General features: G+C 40.7%; 1 protein-coding gene across 1 annotated transcript in view; it reads right to left on the reverse strand.

Moving 5' to 3' along the window:
* Positions 1–15,537: 15,537 nt before the first annotated feature.
* Positions 15,538–20,627, reverse strand: part of LOC135187868 (uncharacterized) — a 35,741-nt gene continuing 30,651 nt past the window's right edge. Inside the window, exons 5-8 of the mRNA XM_064166919.1 lie at positions 18,042–18,125; positions 16,464–16,582; positions 16,035–16,155; positions 15,538–15,607 (exon numbers count right to left, since the gene is read on the reverse strand). Coding sequence (XP_064022989.1) covers positions 16,570–16,582; positions 18,042–18,125 — 97 coding nt within the window. The 3' untranslated portion in view covers positions 15,538–15,607; positions 16,035–16,155; positions 16,464–16,569. The remainder of the gene's footprint in view (positions 15,608–16,034; positions 16,156–16,463; positions 16,583–18,041; positions 18,126–20,627) is intronic.

Consider the following 20,627-nt stretch of genomic DNA (forward strand, 5'->3'; position numbering starts at 1 on the left):
TGAATTGAGGGGCCCAAAACTGGACACAACACTCAAGGTGTGGCCTGACCAGTGCTGAGTACAGGGGCAGAATAACCTCCCTTGCCCTACTGGCCACACTGTTCCTGATGCAGGCCAGGATGCCATTGGCTCTCTTGGCCACCTGGGCACACTGCTGGCTCATCTTCAGGTTACTATCTATCAGTAACCCCAGGTCCCTTTCCTCCTGGCTGCTCTCCAGCCACTCAGTCCCCAGCCTATAGCGCTGCTTGGGGTTGTTGTGGCCAAAGTGCAGAATAATCTCTCAAAGCCTTCCAGTGGAACTCTTTGAAGCCACAGACTCTCTTCCTAAATTCTTTCAAACTGTTGCTAAATTCCTGATTTCTTATACATAGTCATTCTGTAATCTAATTCGCAAACCGCTTACAAAGAACTTACGTGGAGTAGTTAGAAATAAGTTTGGGGAGGGGGTTTCTAGTGTTTATAATATTAAATCTTTTAAACTTTTAAAAAATCAGCCTCACATTTCATTCCCCCAAAACCCAAACTCCACACTCTGTGACAGCATGGCACCCTCAAATAAGATAAGGTTCATAGACATATGCATTTCGTCATAGGTTTTTAGGAACTCCTCACCTATGTTCTTCAGTGGTTCTCAGGCTTACACTCACTGGCTCGTAGCAGAGGTCTGCTCTGCCATTTTGCAGATGGCAATAGGTGAGTGGAGATTGCAGCAACACTTGGTCTTCCCCATTCTACCACACATAGAGAAAAACAACAGTTAAAAAATGCCCCCAGACAGCACATGAAAAGTGTTTCCATCAAAAACCTATCCCATTAGTGTACAGTGGCTGAAGTACCCATGCACTGAAAGGAGATGTTGGTATGGACTAAAAGCATTTGCACCAGCCACCCACACAGGCTGCAAGCTAGCAGTGAAGCTGTGTCTTTAACTGTTCTGTCACAGTATCACAGTATCATTAGGGTTGGAAGAGACCTCATAGATCATCAAGTCCAACCCTTTACCACAGAGCTCAAGGCCAGACCATGGCACCAAGTGCCACATCCAACCTCACCTTGAACAGCTCCAGGGACGGCGACTCCACCACCTCCCCGGGCAGCCCATTCCAGTGTCCAATGACTCTCTCAGTGAAGAACTTTCTCCTCACCTCCAGCCTAAATCTCCCCTGGCACAGCCTGAGGCTGTGTCCTCTCGTTCTGGTGCTGGCCACCTGAGAGAAGAGAGCAACCTCCTCCTGGCCACAACCACCCCTCAGGTAGTTGCAGACAGCAATAAGGTCACCCCTGAGCCTCCTCTTCTCCAGGCTAAACAATCCCAGCTCTGAACTACTTAAGACAAAGAAACAATAATTTCTCTGTGATAAGAAGTCACTTCTCAGTTTAGATTTAAACACTTCCAAATATTTTAATTTCTTCCATTTTTTGTCTTGGTTCTTATCCTCATTCTAGTTCTTTTCACTTCTTTTTTTCACTGGCAAATAGGAATTAGAAAGAAATTGAGAAAATGACTAAAAAAAAGGCTAACATTTTCCAGTTACCATTTTTTTCCCTCAAATAAATTAAAATACTCCCTTCCTATTTTCCTTTCCTACTCTGTCACTGGTTTAAAAATGAAGTATGCAAGCATTTAATGTGTTTATTTTAGCTCACGTTTCTGCTGCAAAAATCAGCATGCTTTTAAGTGAAGAATTTTTGAAGGGCAAGTAGAAACAGCATTGTGGTCCTCATTAGTTAATTCAGTTTTGGTATTGGCACCAACACACATTAATTCAAGAAGAAACTGTATATATAATAGTTCTACATAATATGTGACATTGTTTTGCCTTGCTTCTGCCATGTCTGCTACAACAGACAATACTGAGAAGTTCTATATTTCATTTTGTGTGACAGGCTAAGGAAACAAGAACCATGTGTAATCAAACTGAACTGAGGACATCAAGGCATAGGAACACAATTGCATCTTGGCTTCCTCTATTTGCAGTGCTTCCACCCTGAAAGCCATATGGGTGTACTGTCCCTTATTCCCATGCAGCAGAAAGAACAAAATGAAACCCACATATCTTATAGATGTCTTGCAGTTTACAGTATCTTCAGTCTTTAACAGTTAAATTCTGATAACAGATACTTTTATTTGGATAACCAACAGTGCTCAGTTTAAAAAGTGCATCCTGTTTACTGACATGCTCTGAAGCCCAAAAAGAAACTGCCATTTAAAATGCACTGAAAAATAATTCATTTTCTAAATAGATATGACAGAAACACAGAAGTGTTCAGGTTGGAAAAGACCCTCAGGATCACCAAGTCCAACCAATGACCCTGCTCTACAAGGTTTGCCCTAAACCATATCCCCAGGCACCACTTTTAAACACATCCAGGGTTGGTGACTCAACCACCTCCCTGGGCAGCCCTTTCCAAAGCCTGAAGCTGTCTCCAAACAAATGCACACAACCATCACAGATAAGACCAGACAAAGTTAACAGATCTCAATAAGGAAAAAATCAAACCAAACCAGCAAAGATCATTGGAGAGTACGAGGTGGCATGCTTTAGAAGAGCAATCTTCTTTCCTGCAACATCATCCAGTAGATAATGTTTTGTGCTCTAGGCAAATTACAAAGAGGACACTTGATAAAGTAAGGCTTTCAGCAGCTGGCAGTTTTGAGTTCTGATTCCACAACTGTGAAGACAGAGCCTTTCAGAAATTAGTGTGCAACTGACCTAGGCCAAGCAGGTACCACCTTTCAGAAAACAGTGTAAAAGGAAAACTCATAAATAATGGAGCCATTCCCTGCCTAAATCAATAAACCCCCAGACCTTCATAGTGCAATGCATTCTTTTTCCTTTCCACGCATTTGCAACAACTTTTACTCTATTTTAGAATACTCAGATGGTTATGTTTAAAATTCCTGGATGGCAGGGTCAATTCTTTTCTTAGTTTGGTTGGGTTTGGGGTTTTTTTTTGGTTGGTTGGTTTTTTTTTTTAATGGAGATTTAAAACTTTTGGTTTGATTTTGTTTCAAAACAAACTGAAAGCAACTGAAAAGAAAGAAGTATCAACAGTTTTAAGCAGTATGGACTTTTAAGATGTGAAGTTTGAAACCTCTGTGAGAAACCAAAAAGATTCCTGGTTTAGAACATCATATAGTTCTGGAAAGAAAACAGAAGGGCATTGAGACATTAGCGTGTTAATGAATGAGACCAAATTGATTTCTCCAAGCTGCAGATCTGCCAGAGTTGAGCACTCTTTTTTTTTTTCTCTTTTATGTCTTGCTTCTTAAAGTCTAAGGGTTGGTGATTGACTCAGAAAATATAAACAGAAATACTTTGGTGGCCACAACCAAGTCAAAGGTATATGAAAATTTGAAGCTTTGGGGCACAGCCAAAATTTCCAGCATGATTATGAATTGTTCTTAAGTGCAAATCCAGAACAGTCAGTGAGTGAGAGCTGCCAGGTCATGTTTGCTTTTTGGACAGGGATGAGACGAGCTGGTGAGAATATTTTTGTTGTGCTGTTTCTGTTTGACATATTGGATTTTTACTGCTTTTTGTATGATCAATTACCTCTGAGACATTGGCACATTATTTATAGATTGTATGATGTAAAAATTGTCAAAGGTCTTTAAAATATGCTCAGTTTGGACCAAATTAAATTTCTACCCATCTACAACCTGGCAGCTAGGATTCCTTCTTCCTCACTTAAAACAAGAGATTTGTGTGCAGCAAATACCATCAATAGAACAAGGGGACACAGTCTCAAGTTGTGCCAAGGAAAGTACAGGGTGGATGTTAGGAGGAAGTTCTTCACAGAGAGATTTCCCATTGGAATGGGCTGCCCAGGGAGGTGGTGGAGTCACTGTCCCTGGAGGTCTTCAAGAAAAGACTGGATGAGGCACTCATTGCCATGGTCTAGTTGACTGGATAGGGCTGGGTGCTAGGTTGGACTGGATGATCTTAGAGGTCTCTTCCAACCTGGTTGATTCTATGCCTCGAACTTCCCACTGATATTCATTCTTCCTACTTATAGAGACTGCAATGTTTGGAGTCACAGCCCATTTCTCCTTGAAAGAAGTAGTAATAAGAAGCTAAAACAACAAAAAAACCCAAACCAAGCCAACCTCTAACACAAACTCTAACAAACTCTAAGGGAAAAAAAAAGCCAAACAAAACACCAACAAAACAGAAACCTATTTTTTGAGATGTCAATTTTGTTATGAGAGTTACCAAAGTAATAGCTAAGAGCAGTTTTCTTCCCTAGATAAGTGTGTGACTGAATATGTTGATTTTTAGTACTCTTTACATCAATACCAAAGTTTTCTCTGTGTGTTATCTTTCAGACATAAAAGAAAATGTGTGCATCTTAAGTAAAGTGGTTATTTCACTCCTCCACCTTATTTCTTCTCTCCTTTTTCTTGTTTTTAATTTAATTTGTCTGCAAACAACTTCCCTGTCAAGTAAGAAATTTTATTCTTAACTCTTCCTTTCTAAGGCTGGACTCATTGCAAGGATGACAGGGAGCCCCTGCTTAGCCAAACTTACTTTTTCAGGGACGTTTTTGACATCATTCTGCTCTCTTGGGTTCTTTGATCTGAATGAGTAAAAAGAAGTTGGCTTCTGGTAAAGGAAATATATGAGCCTTGCCACCTTATCTGTTTCTTACAGCTGTATTCATTGTTTTTATTTCAAACTAAAAATGGTTTGCATTTTACTGCTTGGCCTGATTTCTGTCTTAACTAGCAGGGAATTGTTGGCTTTAGGTTTGAGTAAAAGCACATTGTTAAAATTCCTGCCTTCTTTTGAGACTTTCTTTTTGTGAAAGAGATACAGATATAGATGTAAATATTCTGGCTGAATATTTAGAGACCAAGCACATAGCTTTCCCTCACTTCTATTTTATCAGAGTTGTTAGATGTTCTTTCAGAAGGAACACAGCCAAAACTGGCTAAGCCTCCTTCCATACTGTTTTACTTCATTTTACCTACAAATAGCAAATTTTCCAGTGTGTGAGAAAGTAATACTATAGAGTTTCACCTTTGTTTCTTAGTGTTAATTTACTTTACAAATAGGAACACTCTGTGAAAGGAAGGTAGCAAATGTATTCCTTATAACTAGGATGAGTACAAGGTATTCAGTAAGGAGAAATTAAACCATCATTCTGAAGAGCAATGTCCCAGATCCTTTGCTCTCCCTTGATAGAAATCTAGCCACGTGCAATTTGCATTTATTTGGACTTTTGGACTGCACAGTTGATGGAATTAGAAATGGAAAAGGTCAATGAAATCATCAAATAGATTTGATCAATCTAGAATGGATTGATAAAATTTGAGGCATGCTATGCATAGTGATGATAAGTAAGACTGGAAGATAAATGGGCTCCCTTAGTCTGTTAGTGACCGAGCTGCTGACCATTGTACCAGAAATGTTTTTGTGGCTCTTGTTCTGTTTTCCTACCCTGAACAATAATCTGCTACATTTTGTGACACTTTGGGACCAATTTATATAAAAGCACAGGCACTTTGATGCATTTCAGAAGCTCAATACTATGTTATCTACATGCCAGATGATACTCTTGGCCCCCCTGACTATCCAGCCATGGCCATTAATTCTCTGAATGCTAGAGTTATTGGTGTGTCTCAAGTAACACCTTTTCATACACAATGTGCCATGTAACAGAAGAACTGGTACTTTCTAGGAGGATGATGGGCATGTGAGATCTGAACACCAAGCCTTTACTCTGGGAGGCTGTGGATGCTCCCTCCCTGGGGGGTGTTCAGAGCCAGGTTGGATGGTGCCTTGGGAGACCTGTTCTAGTGGAAGGTGTCTCTGCCTATGGCAGGGGGTTGGAACTGGATGATCTTTGAAGTCCCTTCCAACCTAAACCATTCTATGATTCTATTATTCTATCATGAGTCTCATCACTTCATTACAGAACTCCCACTGACTCATTTAATTCACTCTTTGCTCTGCACCATACATAAAAGCAACCAAACCAACCTTCTGCTGAAGCTACCAGGCATAGAGCATGCTGCATGTGGACAGTGATATTTAAACTCCATGGTCTTGAAGAGGTGTGCAGTTATCCAGGGCACTGGACCTGAAACAACAATTTGTGAAATAAGCACTAGTCATAATTAATAACCATTTCAAGACTTCTCTGTTATACAATTCACAACAATTTCAAGACTTCTTAGTTTTATATTGAGTTATCTTTGTCCTTCAGATTCTTCTGTAGACTGACATAGTATAATTAAGCTCAGCTCTTCCCACGAATGCCCTTCCCTGCAGTAATTATACAATGGACAGATAGCATGGTCTTGTCCATCTGCACCATCAGGGAAATCAGAAGCACTTTTCCTCTTTGTTCAGTTGGCATATATGCTCTAATGCTATGGGGAAAAAAAGCTTATTTTAAGTTTTTGTACTGTCTAAATCTTGAGCATTAGATGGGGATAAATCACCTGGTCATTCAGTGCATCCTAGTGCATCAACTGATCTTGGCAAGTATGTGCAGTAAGCAAAGAGAATAATAAACACAGCTGTAAGATTAGTGAAGGACTTTGTGTTATTCAGTTAGTTGCTTACAAACGTGTTGCTTTGCTGAACCACAAGATCTTACTACGTATAGCAAATGTTAACATGCTACTCAATATGCTGGAGGGTAAAAGGACTCTGCAGAGGGACTTTGAGGGGCTGGATATATGGGCAGAGTCCAACAGCATGAGATTTAACAAGTCTAAGTGCAGGGTTCTGGCACTTTGGCCACAACAACCTCATGCAGCTCTACAGGCTGGGGACAGAGTGGCTGGAGAACAGCCAGGCAGAGAGGGACCTGGAGGTATTGTTTGACAGCTGACTGAACATGAGCCAGCAGTGGGCCCAGGTGAGCAAGAAGGCCAACAGCATCCTTGCTTGTATCAGGAATAGTGGAGCCAGTAGGATCAGGGAGGTCATTCTGCCCCTGTACTCAGCAGTGGTCAGGCCACACCTTGACTCCTTTGTCTAGTTCTGGGCTCCTCAGATTAAGAAAGATGTTGTTTGTTTGTTTCATTTTCAAATTTCAAACTATACCATGGCCTACAACTGTAATTAACAACTAAGTTGTTTAGTGCCCTGTGTGCATATTTAAAAAAGAACTGTAGAGAATTAAGTGTTTAAGTGCAGTGAGAAAGGAAAAAACCAGCAAGCACAAAAATCCACAGAGGTGACTAAGCCTATGGTTGAGTGTGGCATTTCTCATACTTCCTTTCTTCTGTGCTTTTAAATCATCTTCCATTATAACCTCAAATCCCTTCTTTTATCCTTTAGCACACACCTCTGCAGACCCACAGCTCTCTCCCATGTCACCTATTAGCTGAACAGGGTTTTAGCTGTTTTTCAACCTCATATTTGCTAATTGGCCAGCCAGTATGTGTGCTAACTGGGTAGCAGTAGGTCGGAAAGAACAAATCAGCAGCTTCTGAGACAATAACTTATTGTTCTCAGAACAGCAGTGAAAGGATAAGCATTCACATTGCATAAAATCAATGTTGCATGTGGTTCTAATGATTGATTGTCTCAGCAGGGAGGCCCCAGACTGAATGGACAAATATATGCAGCTTGCTTCTTGGAGATAGTTTCTCCAAGATACAGCTATGTTTCAGCACACAAAGACATAGCAAAGATTGTATTGTCTGAGTTCACTGTGTGCCTGCAAACAGAAAAGCTCCAGACTTTCATATCTGGAGCTCTAAGACAATGGATATGCAAAACAAAACAATGTCTGATGGCTCAGTAATTGGGATCCTGCTGAAGGGGCATTAAGAGAGAGAAAAGTGAAGAAAATGGAATTAAAACCCTTGTTCTCATTTCAAGATTGCAAAGAAAGATGATGTAAAGAAAATATTTTTTAGGGATTAATGAGATCAGCTTCCTATAATGTTAGTGTAAAATATATCATTTATGTTACATGCATGAATTTCTGCATGGTTAGGGGTTTTATTCATCAAAAGGTAGAGCACCTTGGTTGCAGCACCTCGAGGAAGTTGTACACAAAACAGTGCACCTCTACACTACAGAGGTGATAATAGCCTACAAAGAGAAACAGAGAGAACAGCAGAGCTTTTGACTATCAGCCCAGGTTACACTTAGCTGATTCTCAAATCTGGTGGGTTTCAGAAGGTGAAATGACATTTGGTAAGCTGGAAGTGCCCTGAAGGACAGCCACAGGAAGCAGATGAGTGTCTTATTTTTGTTTGATCCAGGGAAAATAAGTATAGTGTGAAAGTGGTCTCATAAATAGAGTGTCATATCTACTAATTTCAGACCTGCAATAAATTAACTGCTATTAGCACCTACTCGAAAAAGAAATACACCTTTGGCTTCCATCTCTGTTATCTTATGGGCATTGTTAACACATCTTAATTAATGGAATTTCAATAGGATAATTCTGAACAGAGATGAAAGGGAAAAGCAAAGATACTGCCAAATGTCAGCTGTGATGCTGTGAGAAGAACAGAGCATGCAGCTGCTACATATACAAACATTAAACACGTGTATTTGTGTAAGGAAGCCCAAACTGTTGGATTTGTCTCAAACCAAAAAGTTTACTTCTGGTAGTACTAGCTTAAAAGGAAGCCTTCTGCAGTTTGGTTTTGGCTTCACCCTTTTTTACCTCCAGTCTATTTTGAATGTTTTTATCCTGGCGTGAGTGCTTTTTCCCTCTGTGAAAACTTTACTTTTGGTTTTCATTTCCAACCTAGAAAATCTGCCAAAGGGAAATATGAAATAAGAAAGAGGCTTTAAAGGAGAGGTGCAAATCCAGTCAAGGCATCTAAAAAGCTGGTGAAGAGAGGTTTAATAAGTGGCAAGGAGTTCTTCTGTGATAGCTCTATTAAAAGGATCTTCTATCACCCTTGCATCTCGCTATAAGAGCACAGGTGCGTCATGGTGAGTCTAATCCTTCATAAGCAGTTGCAGTAATTATTCATAAGTGACTAGCAACGAGGTGTGAGACCTACTGATGACAGCTGTGGCTTTGTGATGGGTCACATTTCTTTCATCTGAATAGCTCTACTTGGCATAATGGCTCTGCAATAGCTTTTCAGGTCACCAGTTCCCCAGCTTTTGCTTGCCTGTCACACAGCTACGACACAGATGGGATGATGTCCAAAACCACTGTTTTGCTAACACTTGCAACGCTCAGTTTCAGTCCTGTTAAGAGTACTTGGGAAATGTCGTGTCCCCCCCACCCCCTGGATGGTTATTACACCTTGACTGACAAACACTAACAACACTGCCTGTTTTATCTGTTTCAGTGAATAAAAAGTTACATTTCCATAAAGGTTCAGTGTTCTCTCATACCTCATGTGTATGTTAAAAGGTTACCAAGACAATGTCTTTGAGCATATGCATGCAGGTAGGTGTGAATATTTAATGCTAGGACTTGTAATGTCCCTTACTTTTAAAGGAACTGAAACATTTAATGCATAACTTAGATGTCTGTGTTCAGCATCTAGTCTGAAGAATGTGTGGATCTGGAATTTTTAGCAAAATAGTACTTTTTTCTGGTATGTTGAAGTCCAGAGCAGTTGTTTTTTCACCTCTGCTACAAAGACAGGCTGTGGGAGCTGGAGTTGGTCAGCCTTCAGAAGAGAGGATTCCAAGGAGACCTAATAATGACCTTCTAATACCTAAAGGGGGCCTACAAGGAGGATGGAGAGAAACTGTTTACAAAGGTCTGCAGTAACAGGATGAGGCACAATGGCTTCAAACTAGAGAAGAGCTGATTTAGATTGGATGTTGTGAACAAGTACTTTACCATAAGGGTAGTAGAACACTGGAACAGGTCACCCAGGGAGGTAGTTGAGGCCACATACCTGGAGATATTCAAGGTGAGGCTCAACGGGGCTCAGGCAACCTGATCTAATGGAGGATGACCCTGCTTACTGCAGCAGGGGATGGACTAGATGACCTTTGAAGTTCCCTTCCAACCCAAACCATTCTATGATCCTACGATTCTATAACTACCAGTTGAAGGTGAAGCCACTTACTCTTACCTGCTTAGATATTGAATATACAGTTGTTGAGAAGCTCTGCAAAGTCCAGTGCAAAAAACTTACTGCACTTTTGGGCACTGTGGGACACTCTATAATGTTTTTCTTGAAAGACCATGTTTATACACCATAGCTTAATGTTAGTTTCATGGAAGAAAGTTTTGCATTGAAAAGGTCTGGCTGTATTTTCCACACTGCACTCTGAGTTTGTATCCAACTGGTGTTTTTTTTTAAGAGTGAATCGATTGCACAAGGGGTTCCTCTGCATGATGGGCAGTAATATCACGCCAATTTATTCTGACAAAGTGTTGGAACTATGTCATAATGGTCTCTGAATTAAATGGTGCAGGCCTTGCTTAAAAAAGTTGTCACTTGAAATCCTTGTTCTTGCATTAACACTTTTCACTGATTTAATCAAGATTTGGGGGGGGGGGGGGGGGGGGGGGGGGGGGGGAAGATCTCATCTCTCACCATACTGAAGTTCAATGGGGCAAGGTGCAAGGCGTTGCCAGGCTGCCTGGAGAGGCACAAGTATAGACGTGGTGCCTGGGATCTGCTTTCCTGAGCAGTAGATCTCAGATTTTTAAAGCATACAAACATGGGGCAGAACTGGGCATCAATGTTGCTTCTGTAAGCCAGTTGAAACACAGACACTGTGCTCTTCTCTATTAGAAGTACATGGAGATTTTGGTGTTATTTTAAATCCTCTTTACCTACGGAATTCCTGACACTGTGCTCCTCCTTCGTGTTTTCACTGCAGCAAGACACAAAGTGCTAAAGTTAGAAAGCTGTTTGCTCAGGCACATCTTGTCAACCAAACATTCTGCTTCAAATAGCAGCACAGGGCGGCAGCAGCAATTAGCTTTTTCCTTTGAGCTTAAATTATAATCACTTGTAACAAGCAGTAAGTAACATCTGTTTAGAAGGAGGTTAGGATTTGAATTCACGTGGCTCTGTGAAGACTGTTGCTGAAGTAAGACCCTATAATTGAGCCTTAACAAACACTGGAGGGAGACTCTCATATGCCTTCCTCTTCTCCATTAGTGGGAAGGTGTTTTAATATTTCTCAACTTAGCTGTTGCTTTACCCAGCCTTATAATTAATTGCCATCTAAGAACTCTTCAAGGCAAAGCAGGATTGGTTCGCACCACGGGAACAATATTGGGCAGTCCCTCAATTCAGAGCTTTGCACAAGGGAGGAGAAAAACAATAGAGTAGTCTATATAATTCCATTAGATTGTTAATCAGTATATAATTTGCTGCACAAACTTTTCTTTCCTTCCTTTTCTTTCCTTTTCTCTGGCTGCTGGCTAGTCCTATGCATGTCTTGGCTGACTTAGGCTGAATCTCTCGTTACAGCTAAGTGGATAACAGTAGTGGGGCTTTTCTGATTCCTTTCTGAGGGTAGAGCTGTTACCTTGCTCCCTTGTCCAGTGGGGTGGAAGAACAATTCCAGGGGATATATTTATTTGTTATTTCTGAATTGTAAATATGTGTAAATATATTTTAGAATAGAATAGAATCAACCAGGTTGGAAGAGACCTCCAAGATCATCCAGTCCAACCTAGCACCCAGCCCTATCCAGTCAACTAGACCATGGCACTAAGTGCCTCATCCAGGCTTTTCTTGAAGACCCCCAGGGACGGTGCCTCCACCACCTCCCTGGGCAGCCCATTCCAATGGGAAATCACTCCCTCTGTGAAGAACTTCTTCCTAATATCCAGCCTATACCTACCCTGGCACAACTTCATCGTACTTTATGCTCTTAGATTTTATCTTTGCTGTAAATAACACTTCATTTTGCTTCCAAACCTTCTGAGCTAGTCTGGTGATTTTTATTTTGGGGGCAGTTTTAACCCTACCACAGATTTTCTCTGGTTTTGTTGTGTTTTGTTTTTTTTTTTCCCTAATTTTCCAAATGTACTTGATACATGGAGCTGAAGTTACCTTCTTTGGCTGTCACACAAAATAAAACTCCTTTGGAATTACAGTATGAGCTGCTGCATTTGAGATAGAAATTGAGCCCTGTAGCTGATGCCTATAACAGCTTTTACCCATTGTACAATGCATGAGGACAAGCAGGAGGTAAGTCATAAAGCATTAACTCCATGTATTTGCCACCCAATAAAGTCTCACAAGGGAGAAAAGGTATATTAAACAGTACCAGTATGGTATTTTTTGTGCAAGCAGTTATTCTATTTGCAAAAAAAGGGTATTGGTAGAAGAGGTAGAACCTCTAAAGGTTAGAAGAGCATGTATTTTTTAATAGTTGACTGCAATGTGTGTAGCAGCCTTTGTCTGGGTTTTTGAAGGAATGCTTCATAAGAAATAGCTTACTTAAAAACTGTTTAACAGATCTTTACTGTTTTCTGAACTATATGCTAACAATTTTTGTCAGAAGCACACTGCTGAGCTAAATCACTGGTCTTACTTTGGTCATATAAATATGAATGGGGAAACTTTTTTAATTGGAGATTTTTCTCACTCATACCATAAAACCAGTTGCGGTTTTGTTCTAAAAGTTCGAGCTAAAAAGTTGCATTTAAAAAAAGAAGCAAACAGGAAAAAAAAAAAGGCTGCCATAACTTCACACAAAAGCATGAAAGCCCTCCCAGAATCAAAGTCCTTTGAACAACGATGGTATTTTTAGCAACAGCAGAGTGTTGTGCTTGACTTTCAGACCCTGTAGAGCTGCTGCCTGCATCCTAAAGACGTTGGTGGCAAGTTTGGTCACTGGAGTCTGTGCCTGCTCTAGGTTTTAGTGGTACCTGTCTCACAAGCCCTGTGTTTGTCAGCTGCCTCCTTTGTGTACAGCAACATTACTGAATACTAACAATCAACAGTGCCTAATTAGCTCCTTTTACTTTGAAGTAAGGCCCTTGTTATCTTTGACTGACACTCATAATTGTGACTCTCTGGAGCTCTGTTTTTAAAGATGTTTGCACACATCAGTCAATATTTAAGTGACTTATTCTTACTATGTTTAAATGCTAAACTGTGTGTTTGGATTATGGGATCTGTTTTCTTCCTTAGACCTTGTGCCATGGGTGTCCCTCTGACATTGACCTGATCTCTGAAATTGAGTTGGTTGCTGAAGGGTTTATTGATGGAAGTCTGTTAGCCAGGAAACTTAGTACCTTGTATACTCTCTGTGGGGAGCTACCTTCTAAACGAGTGAGGGTCTCTGGAATTCTGGGCTTGATTTGTGCTAAATCAACATTTACTCCATAATAGTGTGGCTGGACATTGTGTAATAGCAGGGATTTTTTTTTAATGCCTATGGTCTTTTACTTTGAAGACATCTTAAATTACATGCCTATCCCTATTAAACTGTTGGATATGGATTTAGAAGAAAGTGCCCTTTCCTCTGATCTTAGGACATTTGTCATGTGTCAACTGTGCATTAAATAATTGTATATCCCAGCTTCACACCTGGGATGGCTGAACAGCATCATGCTGTTGTGCAGTATCTATATATCAGTGGGAGAGAACAAAAGATCTTCAAGTAGGAGTTATTATGAATAAGAAAAATAACAATGCATCCAAAATGAATGTATTCCAAGCTTTTCCCAGTAAATGCACCAGAAGATTGTTTGAAAAATCTAATTAAAGCATTGCTAAAAAATGTCCTCAGTATACTAAGAAGAATTCAGGTACAGAATGGTTATGTTAGAAATCTGCAACTTAAAACATTTGGAAGGTTTACAATCTCTTTGCTGCCTCCATGCTGTTCACTCCTTTCCAGCTGTATGATTTTTCACAAGATGTTGTTAATTTTCAGTTTTATTAGTGGAATAAGAACATGGTGAACCTTTCAACCTTAAGCCATATACTCCAGCAAGCAGGATCACTACAAAAGCCAAAGTAAATTTATTTTCACGCCTGCATAATTTGAAAATTACCTCTAAATGTCCTGAAGTTTTCTTGACACATTCATGCAACATTCCTAGAACCATTTAATTTGAGCATTGAATATCTAAAGATAGCAATAGTGTCTGAGATTCCTCAGATGTGATGTTACTTTGCCTTAGAGTAACTCTCTGAAGTTAGAAAAGTCACATTTATAATTGTTCACCATTTCAATAATAATAATAGTTGAAGAAAAAATAGAATGTTGACTGTAAACAAGGATTTGCAAAGACCCAATTCAGGAAGAAAAAGCAAAGATTTCTGTTGTACCAAAACTGTCACTAACATGCAGCTTGCTCCTCCTCTTCAGGTGTTGAAAGTTCTGCATCACATGTACATTAACATGAAACAAAAGCCTGTCTGGAACAATTCTGTGGGAAGGCTCTCAGATTTTTTTCTACTTTGGACTGTTTTAGTAAAGTGTGAAGTTATTGAGACAAGAAAAGCACTAGGAAAAAGAGCTGGGAGAAGGCACCTCATCACCAAGGCTTAGGTTCTATTTCTTCAATGGTAAATGGAACACTTATTTTGACAGTATTTAAACTGAACATGAAGGAAATGTGAAGTGAACAGAGAGAACTGCACTGCAGGAAAGCAGCACCACTGGTCATACTATTAAATCTCTTCTTCCTCCCCCCCAAAAAAAAGTGACAGCTCGTAGCAGAAGCCATTCCAGTGTCCAATGACTCTCTCAGGGAAGAACTTTCTCCTCACCTCCAGCCTAAATCTCCCCTGTTGTAGCTTGAGGCTGTGTCCTCTTGTTCTGGTGCTGGCCACCTGAGAGAAGAGAGCAACCTCCTCCTGGCCACAACCACCCCTCAGGTAGTTGTAGACAGCAATAAGGTCACCCCTGAGCCTCCTCTTCTCCAGGCTAACCAATCCCAGCTCCCTAAGCCTCTCCTCGTAGGGCTGTGCTCAAGGCCTCTCCCCAGCCTCGTCGCCCTTCTCTGGACATGCTCAAGCATCTCAATGTCCCTCCTAAACTGGGGGGCCCAGAACTGAACACAGTACTCAAGGTGTGGTCTAACCAGTGCAGAGTACAGGGGCAGAATGACCTCCCTGCTCCTGCTGACCACACCACTCCTGATGCAGGCCAGGATGCCACTGGCTCTCTTGGCCACCTGGGCACACTGCTGGCTCATGTTCAGGCGGGTATCAATCAGCACCCCCAGATCCCTCTCTGTCTGGCTGCTCTCCAGCCACTCCGACCCCAGCCTGTATCTCTGCATGGGGTTGTTGTGGCCAAAGTGCAGCACCCTGCACTTGGAGCTATTGAACCCCATCCCATTGGACTCTGCCCATCTGTCCAGGAGCTCAAGGTCCTGCTGCAGAGCCCTTCTGCCCTCCAACCCAGTCACATCTGCCCCCAGCTTAGTGTCATCTGCAAACTTGCTGATGACTGACTCCATGCCCTCATCCAGATCATCTATGAAGATGTTACAGAGGATGGGGCCCAGCACTGATCCCTGAGGGACATCACTAGTGACAGCTGCCAGCTGGATGTGGCACCATTCACCACCAATGTAGCAGGTTTATGTACTTTCTAGATAAGACCACATGTATTGAACTTCTATCTAGTCAAATGGAAATGACAGAACCTGTGCTGTTTAATTTCACTTGTTCAGTGAAACATACCACAAATTCATTTCTCAAAACCATTTACAGATGAACCTAGAAAAGCAAAAAAGCAGCAAAAAAATTGCAGTAACCTAAACAACTTATCACACAGATTATCACTAGGGCTATTAGAAGTTTAACTTCTAACTTGATATTATGATATATCATAACAGCTTTAAACCCTGTAAATGGACAGAACAAAGTTGGGTTTTTTTTGTTGTTGTTTAAGATGCCTTTTTTCCCCTAGGAAAACAAAGGCTTAGAATGATGTAGGTTTGCTAACTGCTACATGGAGACAAGACTTCAATATTCTTTTTAAGAATACAGGTAGGTAATTTCCCCTGACCAGTATCTGGAGAAAACACAACTCTTTGCCATAAAGACTCAGGAAAATAGTTTTAACTAACTAACCACAGTGCATCAAAGGATTGAATAATATTGATACACTAATAGTATTTCTGTTAATTAATTAAACTCTTACTTGGTTGTCCAAAGTTTCCACCAGCTGTTCATCTGAGCTTAATAAAGGAGCTCTGTTCCTGTGATGCTCTTTGTAAGACAATCCCACTGCACGCCCATGGTCAGCTGATTTCTGCCAAAATCTGGGAAGAGGAAAAGTAGTAGTAACATCTATCCCTACAGATCACCTTTCACATTTTGAGAACTTTAATTAAATTTATTTAATTCACGTGGTAAACTGCACCACACACAAGAAGCTACTTTCACTGGGCTGTAAGTTTTGCTCTCTAGATAAGCGGCATGAAACTATTCAACTCTATCCTGAATTACTTGAGGCAAAACTTAAGCAAAGAAATATTCTGTGATGTACTACTGCAGAAAAAAAAAAATAACAACAAACAAACAAAATCCCCAACAAAATGGAGGGGGAAAAAAAAAGTGCACCTCTCACCTTTTCAGTACCCAACTCTTTCAAAGCATTTTCCCCTATACTTCAGACTTCACCTCCTACTTCATGGAGTCCTGGAATATCTTTCAAGGTGGTATCTTCTTTGCTGCTAAAAGCCTGGCCTATAAAGCAAAAAGACAGCAGACAGTAAAATAAGAATAAGAAAAATCAGACATAAGAAAATGTTCATAGAATCACAGAATCAACCAGATTGGAAGAGACCTCCAAGATCATCCAGTCCAACCTAGCACCCAGCCCTAGCCAATCAACTAGACCATGGTACTAAGTGCCTCATCCAGTCTTTGCTTGAAGACCTCCAGGGACAGTGACTCCACCACCTCCCTGGGCAGCCCATTCCTATGCCAGTCACACTCTCTGTGAAGAACTTCCTCCTAACATCCAGCCTAGACCTTCTCAGGCACAACTTGAGACTGTGTCCCCTTGCTCTGTTGCTGGTTGCCTGAGAGAAGAGACCAACCCCACCTGGCTACAGCCTCCCTTCAGGCAGTTGTAGACAGCAATGAGGTCACCCCTGAGACTTCTCTTCTCCAGGCTAAACAACTTCTCTGGTTTTCCAGCTATGTGATAAACCATTGTGTAAAATATACTTCTCCTCTTTATGGTCTATTTAGTTTTCTTTTCTCTCTATTTTTTTCTCCTACCTACTGTCAAGCCTCCCTATACACTAACTTAAAAAAAACAACCCTACTATCCTTACCTTCCATTTTTCTTGTGCCCATCATTTCTTCTGTTTACTACTCAGAAACAGTCTCCTTTGCTACCCAGTAAAGTTTCTAGCCACATTGCTTGGTTTTCTTATAAATATTTAATGTAAATTATTACTCTGAACTATTCCCCTGTTCCAAACAAAAGAAAATCATTCAAACTTAGTATTGTTTTCAGGCTCAAGCAGGTGGCAGCCAGGTGTAGAAGAAGGCTCTAGCTCAGCAAGCCAGCTTCAGAGGATTGGGTCCACTTGTTTGAGCAGAGACAAATTGACTTTTTGACTCAAAAGGTGCCTCTATTTGAAGCTAAAAATCTCTCCTCCACTTATACACAGAATAGCTGGCAGCAGTGGCTCTAACACCTGCCTGATGGTGCTGCTGCATTTATGTGCAGAGCATGAGATACTATCATCAGTCTCTGGCTGAATGTTTAATTCTGTCATATTTGTAACCTGGTACCACTGTCTCTGACTGCAGGATTCTGCAACATGAGTATTGATCTCAGTGATGACATCAGATCCTTCGCCTTTAACTCCAAACCCAGAACAAATCACTGTATCCAAAGACCACATTTCCCAAGGAATAGGATTAAAATAATTGCAATAATGACATTAACAGTCACTTTATTGATAGCTTGTAAGAAAAAATGAGGAGGTTTATGAGAAAGGTCTGCTTTGTTTCATAATCATCCACTGTAATAGTTTTAAAGGAAATCCACCAAAACAAACCATGTTCCAGGACATTCAGTTTGGTTATCAGCAACTAATCCCCTCAAACATCATAGTGGGTGGGATGAGTGGGGAAAGGGTGGCACCAAGACAGATAAATTGCACAAAGAGACAGATCTGGAACCTGCCTTGGCAAACTTTGTGAGCTGCACATCCATCTGTTCCACATTAATCTGTCTCCACTGGGTTTCAGTCCAATCATCAATGCTGCTCTGGAACAGAAAGTACAGATAAAAGTGTCAACAGCACTTGGTATAGACAAACTCCTACATCACAGATAAATGGATAGAAGGGAAAGCCCACCACACAGCAACAGTTCTTCAACCTTACTTTTGTCCAACCCTATGCCACTACAACCTATAGAGCATACAAAATAATTCATCGTATCAAAATTTGACCCTCCAAAGACAAACATTTAAGTAGTTTCATGGCTCAGTATCTGACAGGTGTACCCACAGGCCTTTCTTCTGCTGTTGAACACATATGCACTGGTGCACATGGGAGATGTGGAGGTAAACTGCCTTGCACCTCCTCCTGGCAATACAAATTCTATGCATATCATCATAGAAATAAAATCTAGCACACATATTCTTAGCTTTGCCCACAAAAATACCCCAACTTTTTGAGGGAAACAGAACTTTACAAGGCAGGTTTCCCATGCAGGTCTGCACACTCTCTTTTCTGGATGCTCATATCTAGCCTTCTGTAGATTTCTGACATAGAATCTTCAGTCCTGGCTTTCTGAATTTTTACTCAATTAATTAGTTGAGCAAGCTACTGGTATCAGAAAAGCTCAGAATGAAACACAGGTCGGTTTGCTTTGAGATGATCTTGAAACTGGTTAAAGTGAGAAGACAAACGGTTTTGGTCTGCATATCCTGAAACACAGCAGTATAACTTAAATAAAAACAGGAATAGGAAAATCCTCAGTAATTTCAGCTTTGGTTTCTGGTTTGTTTGATCCGTTTTGTTGCTGTTGCATTTTGTTGGCTTTGCTGTTGTGTTACTGTTTGGGTTTTTTGGTTGCTGTTTATTTGTTGTTGTTTTGTGCTGTTTGATTGGTGGTTTTTTTTAATCAAAACCATAACACTTTTGGAATCAAATCACAGAATGCTAGGGGTTGAAAGGGACCTCTAGAGATCATTGAGTCCAAAGGGGTGTCCAGGGGGTAGCCTAGCTGCATATAGGTATTTGTATATGTTTATTACCTTTTATATTTAGCTTCTAAATTCTGAGGAAGCTGGATGAACCTTGTGGTCCCTTCCAACCCTGACTGATTCTATGATTCTAATTTACATTTTGGGAGGTAAATCCCAAACTCTGTGCAGTGCAAAGCTGCCACAAATATCATTAGATTTAGTACCTGGTGAGCAATACAGGTTATTTTTGAGGACCAGTGTAAGATCTTGCACTTGTCCATGTGCTTATAGATCAATACATGTTCATAACAGTGATGCAGATATTCAAGAAAAGCAATTTATTACAATATCTTGCTTAGCAAGTTTGGTGAGAGGGACAACCATCTATGCCAGCTAATATTACTCCTCACTTTAATGCTGCTCCATCTTATTAAAGAATATCTCAACAAGTTTTTGCAAGCACAAATTATCTCTGCATGTTTTCATTAAGGAGGATGTTATGAACATCAAACCAGCTACTCAAATACTTGAAGTCGACTCACTAAGCTACCTTTTGACTCCCATTGTTACACTTAATTAGATTATCTTGAGAATCCACAAGTGCTATATGTATAAGGCAGCAGAAAATCAGTCATTTGCTGTAGCACAGCTGTGTTTTTTTAATACCCAGGGTAATTAACCATGTTCACAGAGGAGGACTTCTCAAAAAATAATACTAGAGCAGGACATACAGATGCACACTAATGTATGTTCATGCTGGCTCTAAAGGGAGAGCTCCAGCACCTTCTGTGTTGTCCTGTTAGCAAACAAAAAAGGAACAGAGCAAGGCAAAGCTGCTGGTTTGTTAAATACATTAAACATGGAACACCTCAAAGAAAACACTCTGCTTTTTTTTGGAGGCAGTTTTTGGGTGTTGTTATTTGTGTTGGTTTTGTTTGTTTGGGGTTTTTGTTTGTTTGAGGCAGTCTTTTTCTGGGTTTTTTGGTTGGTTTTTTTACAGCTTGGCTGGTTGTTTTTTTTTACAGCTTGGCTTCATCTCTTCTCTGCTACAAACCACTTGAAAAATACAATTAAAAAAACCCTAAATTTAAAAGCACCATTAGCCAAGGTGAACATTTCAGTAAAATCCTGCATCTTTGGAAAGGTATAGCAAATTAACTTGTTTATTTAAAGATCTTCTTCCCTTCTAACCTTTTCTCCCCCTGCAGCTGATTTCAAAGATTCAAAGACTGCGTGGGCTTGGAAGGGACCCTCAAAGGTCATCTTGTCCAACCCACCTGCAGTGAGCAGGGACATCTCTGACTGCCTGTGGCCACATCAAGTCTGATCTTAAATGTCTCCAGGGACTGGGTCTCAACCACATCCACATCCCTGTGGCAGCCTGTTTCAGCATTTTGCCACTCTCATTGTAAATTCCTTATATCCAACCTAGATCTACCCTGCTCCAGTTTCTAGCCATTGTCCCTCATCCTTTTGCTCCAAGCCCTTCTAAACAGTCCTTCCCCAGCCTTCCTGCAGGTCCCCTTCAGATACTGAAATGTAGTTATAAGGTCTCCCCAGAGCCTTCTCCAGGCT

Source organism: Pogoniulus pusillus, chromosome 28 (assembly GCF_015220805.1).
Source record: "Pogoniulus pusillus isolate bPogPus1 chromosome 28, bPogPus1.pri, whole genome shotgun sequence".
Classification (NCBI taxonomy): Eukaryota; Metazoa; Chordata; class Aves; order Piciformes; family Lybiidae; genus Pogoniulus; species Pogoniulus pusillus.